Source organism: Choristoneura fumiferana, chromosome 2 (genome assembly GCF_025370935.1).
Source record: "Choristoneura fumiferana chromosome 2, NRCan_CFum_1, whole genome shotgun sequence".
NCBI classification, from domain to species: domain Eukaryota; kingdom Metazoa; phylum Arthropoda; class Insecta; order Lepidoptera; family Tortricidae; genus Choristoneura; species Choristoneura fumiferana.
The window spans coordinates 8715809-8729865 of NC_133473.1; the positions used below are offsets into that span (position 1 = coordinate 8715809).

The 14057-nt window shown below is 37.9% G+C and overlaps 1 protein-coding gene across 1 annotated transcript; it reads left to right on the forward strand.

Annotated features, from left to right (window-relative positions):
- The first annotated feature begins 1395 nt into the window (after window positions 1–1395).
- LOC141442302 (calcium/manganese antiporter SLC30A10-like) lies at window positions 1396–14047 on the forward strand. Its single transcript, XM_074107261.1, has 7 exons — window positions 1396–1621; window positions 2956–3208; window positions 6926–7036; window positions 10252–10374; window positions 10696–10871; window positions 11656–11752; window positions 12164–14047. Exons 1-7 carry the CDS (start codon window positions 1433–1435, stop codon window positions 12289–12291), a joined length of 1077 nt encoding a protein of 358 aa, XP_073963362.1. The 5' UTR covers window positions 1396–1432; the 3' UTR covers window positions 12292–14047.
- The last annotated feature ends 10 nt before the right edge of the window (window positions 14048–14057 follow it).

The following is a 14057-nucleotide window of genomic DNA, read 5'->3' on the forward strand; positions in this document are numbered from 1 at the left end:
AACCAGTTACTGGCTCTGCGGGCGTCGGCGCCGCTCCCGCTTCTTATGGAAACCGTTAGTTAGAGCTACTATGCCATAACAAGACCAACTTTCATTGATTAACTAGAACAGAGTAAGATATCGTCAAACTTCGTCTTAAGTTCGACTTAGTAAAATTAGGCATCTCATCCATTAAAAACCGGTTTCGCTGTGTTGTGACCTACACTAGGTTAATTTGGTCATTGAACATCTGTTAATTCAAGTATGTATTTTATATCTCGTTTACTTTCGCGTCACCGAAAACTCTCATACAGAATCGTGATTCAATGGAAATACTCCACACTTATGTTTATACACATTTTTCCGTAATATCCAGTATTTAAATGAATGAATAGTACGATATTGGAAGTAAACGTCAGCGTCGTTAATAGATATAGACATAATAAAATTGACAAACTTATACATGTGTATTTTAGTCATTCATAGTTTAGTTATTTGTAAAGGTGTTATAAGTGGTGTTGTCTACCTTAAATGGCTTCTAGAAATACGAAGCAATAGGTACTTTTGGTGAAATATTCGAGGAGTATAAGTACAAAATCACTAGGTTTTTACTGTTTATAATTTTTTATACGAATCACACTACAAAAAGATGCCAATGTGTTTCAAACTCTATACGTGTTTATTCTCAATCTTCATAGTTCATGGAGCTTTATTCATCGGAGATTTGGGACTTAAATATTTCAGCCGTGTGTGTAACCTAAGAGGAAAACAGAAGAAGTATCTGAATTGGATACAATTTTTATTTCTACTTTAATAAAAAACTTTATTCTCTCTATAGGCACTTTGAGAACCTAGAGCGACTCATTTGGAGCTTGTTCAACTTTAAACGCTCGAAAAATCAGTAAATGAAAAAAATAACTGTTTTGTTTGGAGATATTTATTATCTTTATTATTTTTCACGAAATAACTTAGGTCCATTGCTTAGAAAGATCAAAACAGATTTCATTCGGTCATTTTTAAGGAATGAGAAGGGGTCAATCTTGGAATGAGAGATTCATTTTGGTGTCCTACATTGTTTTCGTGGCATCACTTATAATAAATAATCGTAGTATTCACTCACTCAAGCAGAGGATCGTGGGTTCAAATCCGGTCTCGCAACTCCGAGTTTTCCGAAATTCATGTGCGAAATTACATCCGAAATTTACCACGAGCTTTATGGTGAAGGAAACACAGACATGCGAAGCAATTCAATAATGTGTGTGGGCCCGCGCGGGAACTATGGCTCAAGCCCTCTCATCCTGAGAGGATGCCTGTGCCCAGCAGTGGAATGTATGGATCCCTGTCTATGATGATGATGATTTTATAACAGTCTTTTTATTCAGTGTAATTCAAAATCAAAAATCTCCATCAACCAACTTCGTTTTCAAACAGAGACTTCGAAGGAATATTTTCAATGGCGATGAAGGAGTGGCTGCAGCGGCTGCCGCCGCCGCGGTCTCTGCTGGCGCTGTTGCTGGCCACTGGTGGTTTTAGCGGGAGGCTGTTCGCGTCACACGTCACCCAGTCGCCGACGCTGGTGGTTGACACCTGTCACGCGCTCTGCCGGCTCGTGGGGCTTATAACTACCCTCATCGCGTATAAGGTAATGGGCGTAATTAAACGGCAATAATTCACCAAGGGGAGTAAGGCACAAATTGATTACTCGCAGTAGTTCCTTTAGTTCCTTTCTTTTCATACTAATAATTGTCCTTTTTTGTAATGTCAAAGGAACAACTGCGAATAATCCGCACAGGTTACCAATGAGGGCTATCGCGTATGAATTCGCCACTAGAGGCGCTAGTGTAGCGTGAGGTCTCCGAAATGTCAAATCTCATAGATTTTGGGTGAGCTACGCGGGTTTATTTATAATTAGAATAATTTTGTGAATATTTTGCAATATCTAAAATTAATTATGGCAAATATGCGTTCCGGGGCAATGAATGTCTGTGTTTTGAGACAGTTTTGTCTTTCGGAAACCTTTGTACTCCCTTTTTTCTGAACAAAACGGGGACTATGGAACACTGTGGCATGCTCGATATTTTTATGGTACGGTTTTAGGTGTATTAAATATGATTTTAATCTAAACTTTGTTTTCACGCCCGTAATAACAGACTTTGAAAGCCATACTTAAAAACCTCACGCAACAGTGCGCCATCTAGTGAGACAAAAAACGATAGCCCTCATTGAGTGTGTATTTGAAGCCAGATACGAAGCGGAGGGCTGAAGACCACACGAGTTTAGTAATGTGGTGCACATTTTTGCGCTTGAATGTACCTACGTTGTTAGACAATGAAACCATCACAAGGCATTGACATGTCTAAATGTAAATATATCCTTAAAATACAGTAGGGAGGTGATTTCATTCATTTCATTCATTCGTAATTTGAATGTTAGATATTAATTAGCTGTCGATTCAATATTTCTCATCAAACTGTTGTGTTTCGGCGTGGAGAGTAAGACAGCCGGTGAAATTACTGGCACTTACTACTGGTGTTGCAGATGTTTATGGGCAGTGGTGATCTCTTACCATCAGGAGACCCACTTGCTCGTTTGCCATCCAGTCGAATAAAAAAAAAACACACAATCTACAGCTAAAATACAATTTTCTACTCGTTATAATATCTAACTACTGCACTTAAATTTCAAAATCCACATAATTTTCAAATTCTATCTCCTCACATTTGATTTCAAAATTCTCACTTTAGCCCGAAATTTTATTTAATCAAAATCGATACCTACACTACAGCCCGACCCAAAGAGATTCTACATTGAGACAATACTAAACTATACAGGATCGCGAACGATACGTGACCAAGATTTCGACGATAGATAGGTACTCTGCGGCCGCGCAGCGACCCCGATATAAATCAATTATGTATTGTTTTGACACATAATAAACAATCGTTACCCGACTATGTGATTCAATTGTTTTTGCAGTTCGAGCGGGCCGATGAAAACGCGGGAAGAGAAGGCAAGCTTAGAAACACTTTTGGCTGGGCTCGGATAGAAGTTGTCGGGAGGCTCTCAGTTCACGTACTCTTCGCGTCCTTTGCTCTGACACTGGTTGTGAACGCGTTGCAGCTCGGGGTGCATTCCTCCCACGTGCCGATGCCGCGGTACCCCAAGATTATCGTCGCCTCGGCAGTCATAGGACTGCTGCTACATGCCTTGAACTACATGCTGCTTGCCGGTGAGTTTGCAATCTATATCTAGTATGTTAATGTCGCTTGGGACTCGTCAGTTTTATTTTCTTCTTGATGATTCAAATGAAAAAGAAAAGTGATCTTTTGTTTCTAGTTCCGACCGACATTAGCAAACTAGTTTTTAAGTGTATCAGTCGAACAAATTGAATCATGACCATGACCCAGGGTTGGAACCTTTTAATAATCAATTTCACAATGATTTCCTTGACAAAAGTATGAGATGTCAACTTGACATTACTAGCGCATACGTTCTACCCTGGGTCATGATCCAATTTGTTCGACTGTACCTACCTATATACATACTACGTGTATGAATAATTTGTTTTGTATCAAACATCGGAGATCCAATTTTATGTGGAATGTGGATCTTTCAGTACATAATATACAAGTTTTTTAAGTACCTACTCAAATAAAATGGAATCTTTAGTTATACGTAGTTTATACACAAATATGCAAGTTTGTTTTTAAAGAGCCCAGTGACACACAAAACGTAAAAAATAGCCAAGTGCGAGTCGGACTCGCGCACGGGTTCCGTTTAAGTTTTAGCTCCGAAAAAAATTAACTAACTTTAACTTTGTGGCTTCTCATTTCTTTGTTTTCAAATATTTTAAAAAACAAGAAATTTTGTCTATTCAATGACCTCTACACCACGATACACTACTTGATAAAAATACTTTTTGATAATTTATATGGCTTTGGGTAAAAATATATATTGTATACTCTGAAATTTTGAAGACTGTGAGAGAAGATGTGAAAGAAGGACACACAGACGGACAAGTAAGTGACATCGATAGGGCTCCGTTTGAACCCTTCAAGTACGGAACCCTAAAACTACGTCCGTCATAACTTATATGGCCCAGACAAGGGCTCAAGGACTTCAAAAAACGTTAAGCAAGTGCGATATTGCCTAATAGCGCGTTATCATCGAATTCAAATAACGCTGGATTATTTTCTTTCGTATCGTGCGATAAGTAACACATAATGTATTTCTATTTAGCTGGTAACAAAGATAAACTTGTCTCGGACAAGGCTTACTAATACTAGGCTTTATCGAGATAGACTTTGAATGAAACGTCTTATACATCACAAGTTAAGATTAATTCATATTATTATACTTGCAGTTTACTATGGTTATATATTTACGTGAACGAGATACAAATATATCGTTTTTACGTGGATGACTGAGAAGCAATTACTTACTGAAAATATGAATGTAAGGGTATCATTACACTATCTGCAGGCATCTGCAGGTAGTCATATGCAGTTACATTTTCATAAAGAGTGTATATAGTAGTGTAGGTAGTGCCACGAGAGTTGAAGTGAATGATTACGCACACAGCTACAAAAAGAACTGATTGCACAAAAGGAGAATGAATGAAATGAATGAGTAAATGTCATTACACGACATGTTCCTGTATGAGTGCTTCAACTCTGGTGGCACAACCATTGTGATGGGGTAGTCAGCATCAAATTAGCGAATATTTTTTTTGCTCTTAAATCTTTCTTAGTTATTTTCAATAACTACAGCTACATTTTACAAAATACAGCTACGTATCTACGTAACGATGTGGCTATAACGCAATAGATAGAAATGTTTTCAGCTACCTAATGTTGATGCTAACTATACTGACATAGAGTAGCGGTACACACGTAATAGGGCCGCCACATTACTTATTTTTTTCGTAATGGCTACGGAACCCTATTCGGGCGTGTCCGACACGCTCTTGGCCGGTTTTTTATGTTTGTTACCTCATAATCTATCCTTTTTTCATAATCTTCGCGATTTTCAAACAACGATTTTTGTAATTATGTTTTTTCTGTAATTTTCGGACATATATGGTAAGTTCAACCTATTAACGTGAATATCTTAATTTTTTGGTCGCCAATACGCCAAATCAATATGATTGACTCCGTCATTTATGCTGAATTTTTTTTCGTCGTGTAGGGAATGCCTTCAATTAGGTCCATAAGCACCAAATCAGGATCTGCTGATTGGATCCTTGGAACTCGGGGAAGTCTTCAAATATTGTAGTGACACCTATGGTAATTTGGATATATTTAGTAGTAACTTGTGCTTGGCTCTTGAAAATCATCTACAAAAAAACCATAAATAATTTTCTACCAGTCTTGAAGTCGTGCCTCAGCACGAGCCAGCAAGAGTGATTAAAGCCCAATATATAGTATGTAGGTGAGGTAGATGACTATAGGTTCACTCTGCTGGCTCGTGCTGAGGCACCGACTTCAGGCTGGTAGAAAATTATTTTCATGGTTTTTGTAGTCGGTTCAATATTTTGTTATACAATTTTTTATTAAACAAAAGCAGCGGTCCGTAGTTTTTTTGGTGGTGGCTTGACTTATGCCTCTCATGCAGAGGATCATGGGTCCAAACCCCGGCTCGCACCACTGAGTTATTCGAAATTCATGTGCGAAATTACATTTGAAATTTACCACGAGCTTTACAGTGAAGGCAAACATCGTGAGGAAACCTGCACACACCTGCGAAGCAATTCAATGGTGTGTGTAAAGTTCCCAATCCGCACTGGCCCGCGTGTGAACTACGACCCAAGCCCTCTTATTCTGAGAGGAGGCATGTGCCCACCAGTGGGACGTATATAGGCTGGGGTGGTTAAGTATGTAATTAGTGCTCTTAGCCTCTTGTGCCAATTATTGACTAATTTAATTTACAATTAGTTAGGTATACCTACACGTGAATTATATTACACGTATTCGTGGAAAACAGATTATTATTATTATTAGCTACTGATTATTTTCCACACGTCAATAACAGCAATAAAAACAATTAAGATATTTTTATGATGCCTTTATTTAGAACCTTAACCGGTTTGGCAAATAAACATATTTATAACAAACTGACGTAGTTAATCCATAATGTCCTATAAACAAGAAGTCAAATGAATCCCTTAAAGTAATGGAAGCATAAATATTACTTCAACGCGAACTTGTAGCGTTTTTCGTGCTTTTCAGAAGTCCGTAATCCTACAAGGAACCCTTAGACAGGTTGTCTCCAACCATGGGGATTTAAATTCAAGGTTCGATTCTACTCGCATAAAACTAAACTAAGTACATACTTTTGTTTTGTGTAATTTTAAATAACTTGATTTTAGATCATTTACTGATTCTCAAAGTTTAATTTTAAATCAATGTATCGGACACGGACATGGCGGTATTATCGTTGCGCGTTGTCTCTCGGTAACATCTCGGCCTTTAAAGTAAATTTTTTTTTGGGAACATTTTAATTTTGAAAATCTCTAAAATAAAACATTTAATCACTATGCTTTCAATTTAGTATTTTATTTGATTACATTGAAAAAAAAACAACATGCGAAAAATTACATTTAATCTGGTTTGAAAAAAAATAAAATGACAATAGAAATATTTTTAAAAAATTGGAAAAACAAAAAAACCACTCAGTTTATGCGAGTAGAATCGAATCGAACTTTACATTAAAAGCCTTATATCGTCCGAGACAACCTTTAGTTTCACCAAGTCCGTCAGTCCGTTAGTCAGCTTAAATACTGCTTATGTAATGTTTCATACCGTACATACATATCTATTATATTATATATATTATATCGTACATACATACTTATAATATTTGGCTTTTGACGACATCAAAACCCATAATGCAGAAGCACAGTTCTTAACACAGATTCTAATACATTTTGTTTTCTTTTATGATATAGGCCGGGAGCTGAGCTACAGTCGGAGGCTGAGTATGACGGAGAGTGGCGGCGTGGTGGTGAAGACCGGTGTAGGGGAGCCCATCCTGGCCCACGCACCCACCGATATCGCCAGTGAGTTGAAAACATTTTTTTTAATTCACTCATACCCCTGTAAAAGTTTTTTTATCAGTTTTTTATCATTTCATTTTTCATCATCATAAGTGCTAGGTAATTAATCGTTTTTTAATTTAAAATTTAATCACATTATGCGGCGTGACTGAGCAACTTCTCGCTAGTTAATCTATCTCCGATACTGAAGCACTGATTTGATCTTTATGTTGCTTAAAAATGTTTACGGCATATTTACATACAGATACCTACCAACTTATGCAAAGTTTAACTTGAAAGATAAAATATCGATTCGTTTCGATGCTAAATAATAATTAAGCTTTATCAATATCAGACAGCGTATTACCTATATTGTGATAGGTATAACCTAATATTAGGTACCTACGGCTAACTTACATTGTACTTAACATGATAAGATTGGTTGCCAACTAGAAAAAATATCAAATCTAGTCCTGTAACTTTTCTACCAGAATTTAAATTTTGACAAATTATTTCAAAAATGTTTATTGAAAATACAAACTGAAACATAGATGCACAGAATAACCAGAAAAATAGACCAGCGCTGGGAATCGAACCCAGGTCCTCGGCATTCCGTGCCACGTGCTATACCGCTACGCCACCACTGGACAGGGGTACAGACACGATTTTCTCCTATGCACCACATATCTCAGATTGTTTGTTTCTTATTTAGTCACTTAAGCAGCGACACTAGCGACATCTATGCTGTCGAGAAAATTTCAGCATTCCATTGGAACTAACCGCTCACCCGGACAAGAGATGTCGTTATTAAGCAATCAAATTAAGATTGGTTTTTAGAGTCTTTTTGTATTTTTTATTTCAACTCCAAATTTTATTATGCGCTGGTCTATATTATATGGGTTTTACGGGATGACCGTAAAAGTAATAAAATTTGGAGTTGAAATAAAAAATACAAAAAGACTCCAAAAACCAATCTTAATGTTAATTGAGATTACTGCGGTTTTTTTATTTAGTTTCAAAAACCACGTTCACTTACGTAGATTTTCAAAAAATTTAGAAATAATATTTTGTCAGGGTAACATAAAATAAAGATTATTTACTGCGGCTTTGATTGTTAATATTGCAATAAAGAATTCGATAAGACAGGATTATTTTTAATCCCAAACAAGGTCCTACGTATGTCTCAATTCAGATAAAAAGCAAATACATATTCACATTTCACGCTTTTTATCGCATCGCAAATTACATAATCTACAGACTGGACGCTACGTGGTCACATAAGTAATTTAATGTACGTATCTACATACCTAATCAATTTTAGTTATTGGGTTGAATTAGAAACATACATGTATACATCACGCCTCTTCCCAAAGAGGTAGGCAGAGGATAAGTCCTTCCTCTTGCTATGATCCTGGCATACAACTCTCGCTTCCTCTACATTCATCAATCTTTTCATGCATGCACGTCGGTTTAGAGTACTCCTGACCCGACCTTTCGTCTAGGCCTTCCTCTTCCAACGTTCCCATTCACGCTCGTCTTTAGAACACTTATGTAATATTATAAAGCTATGGAAAAGCAACTTTCTGCCAGCTCATCCAACTCAGCTGTGTGATTTTCTTTTCAAAGGAATCTTGCTACGCTTAACAAACAAATAATATATCTTGATCCGCTCGCTCACAGGTATTATACAGAGTCAGGTATATTGACGTATCGTGAATCGATGTCGACTTATAACTCTTTTAGAGAATCGCACCTCAATACAAAATACTAAAGTAATTAAATAGAAAATAGGATGTAGATGTTAGCAATAAAATTGTTGGGTTCACAATTTTTGCATTAGCAGAGGCGGCCTTAGGGGGTGGCGAACAGGGCAATCGCCCGGGGCCTCTCTTGCAGGGACCTCGCGCAACAACCCAAACAAATTTAAAAAAATATAGATTTTTTAACTATATTTTCGCATCACATACTTTTCACGAAGGACAAAGGGCCTCACAAAGACCTGCCGCTCGGAGCCTCGTCGCAATAGGTAAGGCCGCCGCTGTGCATTAGCGACTGGGCTTAAAATAAAGCAGACTAGCACACTAGCTGCAATTTCACTAGCTTATTTATTATAGATACCTAACTCAAGTTAGATGCTCCGATTCTAACCACTGGGCCAACCGGTCTAGTCTATACCATACTAATGTGATAGGTTAGAGAACGTGATTACGAAGCTTGAGAATCTTGAGATCCCGGGCTCAATCCCCAGTCGGGGCAGATATTTTGTATAAAAAATACGAATATTTGCTCTCGACTCTTGGATGTTTAATTTTATTTTCATCTCTCCTGTTCGGAAAGTTTTATTTTCATGGGTGAAGCCGTGAGCCGGGTGGAAAATTGCGTTTTCATCTCTAGGGTGGTAAGTATTTTTTTTTAATTTTTCGATTAGCCACGGAGTCGAATATAATTGAGTTAATTCAATCACACTTTTTTTTCACGTTTCGTCATGGCCATCTAGATGCACGTCGTGACCATATACAACACTGAAGGTTGAACGCCGAACATCCGTTTGAAACAAGAAATTTGATCTTTATTACATCACGAACATATTTCATCTCTTTCTTTAGTTGGGTTAAGAAAGAGATGGAAGTCATTCGTGAAATGTGAAAGAAAGAGATGGAATATATAAATAAGTAATAAAGGTCAAAACATATTCGTTCGGCGTTCAACCTCCAGTTTTGTATATATGCCCTATTTTGGTCGTGACCTACTCGATTTTTTTATAGTCGGCCGTGGCAAGTGGCCAATCGAAAAGGTACCGTTGGAGGTTGGATATAAGTAAATTCAATTTATTATTATTTTTTTTTTTTTGTAGTATTTTACTTTCCTCACAGTCGAAATGAAAAGTAGTGTCTAACTCGGGTGAAATTACCCATTTCCCCTCGAACTATTGGCGCTCTACTAAAATTTACTTCGAACGCCAGAAACGGGTCTGCGCATACTAGGTGAAATGGGTCGCTTTCGCCACCCTTGGTTATCAATCTACTATTAAAATTTATCTGTAGCCCATAAAGTAGTATCTGCCTACCCAATGGTCTGTGTTTTGTGATGGCCGCGCGTGCTGCAACACTGCCATACTAGCGCTTGCCGACCTAAAAATTGACCAAATGCACGCCGATGCCCTAGATCTAAACTAAACTTAACATATTTTTATTTAACTCTAGTATATTTTATGTTTAATCTGTAACCAACTCTTGCAGGTAGTCTGTTCGTGATGGGCGCCGGATTGACGGCGGAATGGGAGGCCCAGTATTCGGGCATCGCCGATCCCGCGCTTTCGGCTGTCGCAGCCATCGTGCTAGTCATCTTCAACTTCCCTTTCAGTACGTTTAGAACTGAAATTCTTATTATAAGTATAATATCTCGATTATAAAAGTATAATAATATGGATCAAAGCAGGGCACCAAGAGTTTTGCTCTAGAATTCCACCAGTCCAACTTGAATTTTGTGGTTCTTGTCCCCATATCCGGGGACTAGGGAACAATATATCGATAATCCGGGTTTTAAAGCGAGCCCTTCGAAATGATAGATAGATAGATAGATACAAACTTTAATCCTCATAACAAAAAAACATGGCTTTAAACACGTTTTTGATAAAAACAAATGAAAGGCTCTAACCAGTAGGTATAAATTATTTCCAACAGTGCGTTCAGCGGGCCTGATTCTACTGCAGACCGTCCCCGAAGGCCTGGGCACGTGCGAGCTGAAGGCGGCTGCTTTACGCGTGCCCGGCGTGCTCGCAATTCACGAGCTCCACGTGTGGCAGCTGCACAGAGACCGAGTCGTAGCAACTGCGCATGTCGCATACTCATCACATGAAGTAAGACTCGTCTCGAAGGACCAATCACGCAACAATCCGGGCGTGCTCGCTGTTCACAAACTGTATCTGTGCTTTGCAACTGCACCGCAATATGTCTTTGTAGTTTACTGTGAATTTCGTCTCCCTAAATCAGATCCAGTATGACGGCCTACCTGGAAAAAGGTCTAGCAGGATTTGTACAGTATGTAAGGTATGTACCTACAGTCGAACCATTTGATTCCTGAACCACCGTTGAACGTTCTCACAGTAAGTGTAGTAGTAAATTTCCTTGTCAAGAAATGCAATCTCACTATGACTTTTTCTACGAAAAGATTCCACAGTGGGTCACGACTCAGTTGGTTCGAGTGTACCTACATCCTGAAAATTATAAAACCATTCTTCGATCACATTCTGGTACCTATTTGAGCTGAAATTTTGTATAGGTACATGTACATAATTGTAGTGAAATATTGATGGTCCGGCCAAGATCACCTCTGCGGGACTGAACTCCTCAATGGTTAAACGCATCGATTTGAAATTCGGTACGGCAATGTAGTTTGGATGACAATAGGTAGTCCACAAAAAAGCTTGAATTAAAATGTAATTTTCAACAGAAACTTAGCCATTTACCTAGAACTTCGATTTTTTATAAAACAAACGTATTTCGCGGTTTTATTGATAGATTGATATGAATTTGACACGCGTGAGACCGAACCGAAAGAACAATTCCACGCCGTATATGAAAATTCGTTCTGTTAATAATTTAAATTAAATTAAATTTATTTGATATCTGAATTGTTTACAGGATTACCTGCGGAGTTCAGAGCTCGTGTGTGACGTGTTCAAGCGTCATGGGATAGGATTAGTCACGTTGCAGCCAGAGTTCATGTTTCACGTTGTAGGTAAGAACGTAAATAGTTAGTAAAATAATAAGAATTAAACATTTATTAGTGCATGAAGTTTGATTCATAAACGGATGGAAAAAGAGCAAAAGGGTCACCAGAGTTAACCACCTAAAAACAAATCCCGTTCCAAGAATTGACAAAACTGCCTGGAAGTTAACACCCTTAAAACTGCAATCGATTCCTTTCCTTATTAAAGAGTACCTAGATCAAAGTAAATAACGGTAATTAGAGATCAAACGGTTTGCACTCCTTTGTGAGGGACACAGTGACATAATCAATGCCATCATTATGACATCACCCACAGCCAGACCAAAGGTGGGAACTATACACTCTTCTAATATTCTGTTCTGGGCACAAAGTAGATAATTCTAATAGGTTCTGGGTAATATGCAGAGTTATTTATTCCAGGAACTGAGGAAGAAAGGAAAGCGTTAATAGATTTAGCAAATGAAGCGTGTGCAACCCCTTGTGCCAAAGAGTGCGTCGCGCCGCGATGTTGCCAACCGCCCCCCAAGCCGCAGGTCTCGCGCGTTTGATGGAAGTTCCCGCTCAGACGAAACCACATAATATCTTGCCATAGGTACAAAGTACGCGACAATAAGTCCAGAAGTTTCCCTCAAAGGCATCCTGTCTATAAAATGTCAGAAACTTTTGATAATAACTTTTTGTTAAGGAAGTGAAAATAGTATCTAAACATAAAATATTTGTTTAGATACTCTTTTGAAGAAGTAAATTATGGAATTTACGTTAATGTTGCACAATAACACCAAATCGACCGATAACCTTTAGCATAAGCACACCAAAGAAAGTCCAATAAACTGTCGTTGGAACCGAAGTTTCTAGACGAGGTTGTTGATAGCCTACGTTTAACAAAGTGCAAGTGAAAGTGTAATGAATGAAAACATAGTGCGCGGCGCCGCATTATATCATTACCTCTACGGTTTGCTGCATAAGCGCTGTGAATGACAGCCAGATGAATATAATTTGAGTCAGTTTTGTGGCATTGTTCCGACGTGATGATGACTAATGAGCTATATTGTCGCGATCTGTAAACGATTTATTAAAAAATAACCTTCAAACTGAAAACAGTTTAAAACATTATGTTAAAATATTCATGTGTAACAATTAAATGTTTGTACATTACTCATAAGACATTCACAGCGCGTATGTTGCGCTGTCCTCCCTGGCACCTGCGAAGACATTATTGCCGTCCAAACAATTGCGTATCATTGACATCGGCTCATGACAACAACACAAAGGACTGTTATTGAAACTAAGGTTTTTAAGCATTTTAACCGCATTTGTCAAAATCCCTTAATGAATTTTGACGTACCATCAGCCCAAAGATCATCAGCCAAATATGTGGTCTACCACCCTAAAGTTGATAATCGTTTGCAAGTCACAAAACAACAATGCCAATAGACGTGTCTGTCAACTTGAAAGTTCGACGTTAGCGACATATTCATTTGATAGGAACTTGTTTAAAAATTGATAGACCACTTATTTGGCTGATGGTATCTATCCAAACTTTGCTAAAGGCTCCATTACAATGAGCGAAAATAAGTTTGTAATTTTATAATACGTACCTATTCCAACTAAATTTCAGATCAATCTTACCATGGAAAGTAAAAATTTACTTCCAAGATTTGATTAGAATGTTAGTTGCAAGACTTGCAAATGTTAATGGTACAACGGCGAGTATCATTATATGATGAAGGAAACGATGTAAATGACGTCACTGCTTTAGGTACTTCTCGTTAGCTTTTCTTTGCTCGATGTAATCGAGGCTTTAGTGAACACTAACACTAACAAAAACAACTTTACACACCAAAGCTGCCGACCATGTCGCCGAGCTTCATATAGTCGAAGAAACTTAATGACGTGCCAGGGTGGAACCTTTGTGCTACTAATGTCATGTTGACATCCCATACGTTTGTCACAGAAATTAAACCGAAATTTATAATGAAAAGGTTCCACCCTGGTACGCGATTTAGTTTCCTCGAGTGTACATGTCAGTGTCGGCGACTTTGGTGTACCTAACCTAAAATATAGGGTTAGGAAGCCCTTAAATAAACGAATTGTGAGCCGTGGGAGACATATTTACAAAGTGACCTGTGATGTTCCTGCAGTATTAGGGCAGCTAATTGGTAGAGTAGCTAGGTAATTAAGTTTAGTTTAAGTATCATTAAGGTAATTAGGTCCTCGTTAACAAATAACAATGTAGATTGTAAGAATTTTATGTACAAAGTTTTGTTGACAAATTATTATAATTAAAATCATTTTAAATATGGACTTTGACTTA